This window comes from Harpegnathos saltator, unplaced genomic scaffold, assembly GCF_003227715.2.
Source record: "Harpegnathos saltator strain DR-91 unplaced genomic scaffold, Hsal_v8.6 scaffold557, whole genome shotgun sequence".
NCBI lineage: Eukaryota > Metazoa > Arthropoda > Insecta > Hymenoptera > Formicidae > Harpegnathos > Harpegnathos saltator.
In genome coordinates, this window is record NW_020230379.1 from 49,649 (window position 1) to 52,382 (window position 2,734).

Sequence of the window (2,734 nt, forward strand, 5' to 3'; positions counted from 1 at the left end):
CTGGTTGCACCAACGTTATTTTAGCTTTAAGTAAAACTTAAAACTATAAACTTGTTGCACCAAAGTATAAGTAATACTTATAATGGTTTAAGTTGCACTTATATTAAGCGATGATTCTAGTACCGCTTAAAAAGGTTTGTGGCGGTCGGGCCGCTCCCGCCATCTTCAACGCCGACGGAGAATCAGCAGGCGAGCCGCCGTAAGCAGATTCTCCAGCCGAGGGCGCTGTTTTGAATTTAGTGTATTGTGCGACCGCGTGCCAAGTTCGCACGTTTGAGTCGTGACTTCTGTGCGGGCATAGTAGCTTCTTTTTAGTGCGACATTTTTCACGAGTCCCGTAGTGATCTCGTTGCCTTTCGGGTGCAGTTTCGTGTTCGTGCGTGCATTTCTGCGTGTGCACCTCTGTGTGCGTTTCCGCGTGTGCACCCCTCTACGTGCGTGTCCGCGTGTGCACCTCTGCGTGCGTTTCCGCGTGTGTATCGCCTTGCGTGCGTTTCCGCGTGTGCGTCGCTTTGCGTGCGTTTCCGCGTGTGCATCTCTGCGTGCGTTTCCACGTGTGCACCCCTCCGGGCCCGTTCGAGGGTTCCGCCGGTTGAGCCGATCACGCGCACGCCGCGTGCCGGGCCGTCGAGGCCACGCGCGCCGTCGCGTGATCGCGATTCGTTGTTGTTTTGCGTCAGGTTCCGAGCTGTGCACGTGCTCGTTTCTCGTGCGTGCACCTAGTGTGTGCTCAGGTGACCCTTCAGTCCATGCGATGTAACCGAAAAGCGCATGGCGCCGGCGTGAAAGTCGTGTTCTTCGCCGCGTGTGGAATCTTGTTAGCGCGTTCTGCGTTTCGCGCGCCTCTTGCTTTGGTCAGTCCGGTCGCGCTGTGCGCAGCCGGCCGTTAGTGTAGATAGTAAGTCGTTAGTAGTGTAAGAGCGTTCCCCCTTGCGAGGGGATTTCAATAAAGACGATGTTGTGAACCCCATTGCACAATTATTGTTTTTCGCGCGGGGGTGAAGGACCCTCACGATCCACTCCTGAACACGCACCAGGACGCGAGTGTCGCGTTCCTTTGGCGCTACGTGGGCGGTCGCCTATGCCCCCAGCGGCGTTCGGCCGTGCATAGGACAGGTGACCCCCACAGGTTTAAGGAAAAGAAATCGCTGTTGTAGCACATCATTGGTCGATTTTTACTGCTCACGCATCGTTGGCGCGTAGAGCGGTTAGTTTTGAATGGTCAAGAGAAAATAAGGAAAAGAAAAAAGAAGTATTCCTATTAATTACTTAAACAAGAAAAATGGATATAGATTACGATATGCTAGAAGATGACGATTTAGACGCATACGAGTTAATTGTTTACGGAATACCGCGAAATGTACATATGCGTAATAATTATTTTGCAGAGTATGAGGAATTAAATTTTTTTAGAAGATTTAGGTTAAGGAAAGAATCTGTTATAAATATATTAGAACAGATTGAAAATCAGTTACAATATACACATAATAGGTAAATGTCTTATTTCTATTAATTCTAGATGTATAATCTTTAAATATATATAACATTATAGGTTAGTTGGTTTTAATTTTACAACAATATTTTTGTTAATATCACAGAAATAATTTGGTAACACCAATGCAACAATTATTGATTACTTTACGTCTTTATGCAACGAATGGTGTTTTAATAACAATGGGGACTATGGTGGAATGAACAAATCAATTGTATCACGAATAATTGTTAGAGTATCTAAAGCTATAGCTTCTTTGGCATATATTTATATAAAGTTACCACAAACACAAGAAAAAATTTCACAAGCTCAAAGAAATTTTTACAATATTGCTGCATTTCCAAGAGTAATTGGTGCTATTGATTGTACACATGTAAAAATACAATCTCCAGGTATATTATAATATTGTAAGTATGTTTTATAAATATATAATTTATATGTTTATATGTTTAAAAAGATATACATTCATTGCTTTGTGTATGAAATTTACAAATAGGTAGTGATGATGCAGAAATATTTCGAAATAGAAAATCATACTTTTCATTAAATGTACAAGTTGTGGCCAATGCTAATAAAGAAATAATTGACATCGTAGCTCGATGGCCAGGTTCAGTTCACGATTCAACAACAGTTTTTCAGAACAGTAATTTAAGAATGCTAGTTGAAACACGCTATTTTCACAACTGCTTATTATTAGGTATGATTTTAACGATAAAATAATGTATACTCTATTCTACATGTGATTACACGACGGAGTGTGTATGTGTGTGTGTGTAATTATTTTATCATAATTATTTATTCATACTATTATAGTTAAACATACTTTCAGGTGATAGTGCATATCCTGCAAAACCTTATTTATTTACACCGTTATTAATCCCTGAAAGTCGTGCCCAACAATTATATAACCAGTCACAAATTCAAACAAGAACCGTAGTAGAACACACATTTGGTATTTGGAAACGTAGATTTCCAATATTAGCATATGGAAGTCGTTTAAAGATCAGAACAGTAATGACAATAATAATAGCAACTGCTGTATTGCATAATATAGCACAACGTCGAAAGGAAGACATGCCTCCTACTGATGATGAAGATGCAAATATTTTAGAAAATATTATTGTAGATAATAATGTAATAAACCTTCCTCATCCTCAAAATCAAGCAGGAAATGCTGGTCTAGTAGCACGTAATATTTCAATTAATGAATATTTTAACAACTTAAACACCAGTATGCTATAA

The 2,734-nt window shown here is 40.4% G+C and overlaps 2 protein-coding genes across 2 annotated transcripts; both read left to right on the plus strand.

The window, feature by feature from the left end:
• The first annotated feature begins 603 nt into the window (after positions 1-603).
• Positions 604-1,731, plus strand: LOC105181467 (uncharacterized). Its single transcript, XM_025303584.1, has 2 exons — positions 604-1,491; positions 1,599-1,731. Exons 1-2 carry the CDS (start codon positions 1,283-1,285, stop codon positions 1,693-1,695), a joined length of 306 nt encoding a protein of 101 aa, XP_025159369.1. The 5' UTR covers positions 604-1,282; the 3' UTR covers positions 1,696-1,731.
• Positions 1,732-1,994: 263 nt separating this feature from the next.
• Positions 1,995-2,734, plus strand: LOC105181468 (putative nuclease HARBI1). Its single transcript, XM_025303599.1, has 2 exons — positions 1,995-2,189; positions 2,322-2,734. The coding sequence occupies exons 1-2, from the start codon at positions 2,147-2,149 to the stop codon at positions 2,732-2,734; spliced, it is 456 nt and encodes a 151-aa protein (XP_025159384.1). The 5' UTR covers positions 1,995-2,146.

Bases quoted from the DNA above. Each gene is read 5' to 3' on its own strand.
- LOC105181467 (XM_025303584.1), top strand. From the start codon at position 1,283: ATGGATATAGATTACGATATGCTAGAAGATGACGATTTAGACGCATAC. The intron at 1,492-1,598 runs GTAAATGTCTTA...TTAATATCACAG, and splicing joins TTACAATATACACATAATAG to AAATAATTTGGTAACACCAA.
- LOC105181468 (XM_025303599.1), top strand. From the start codon at position 2,147: ATGCTAGTTGAAACACGCTATTTTCACAACTGCTTATTATTAG. The intron at 2,190-2,321 runs GTATGATTTTAA...ACATACTTTCAG, and splicing joins TCACAACTGCTTATTATTAG to GTGATAGTGCATATCCTGCA.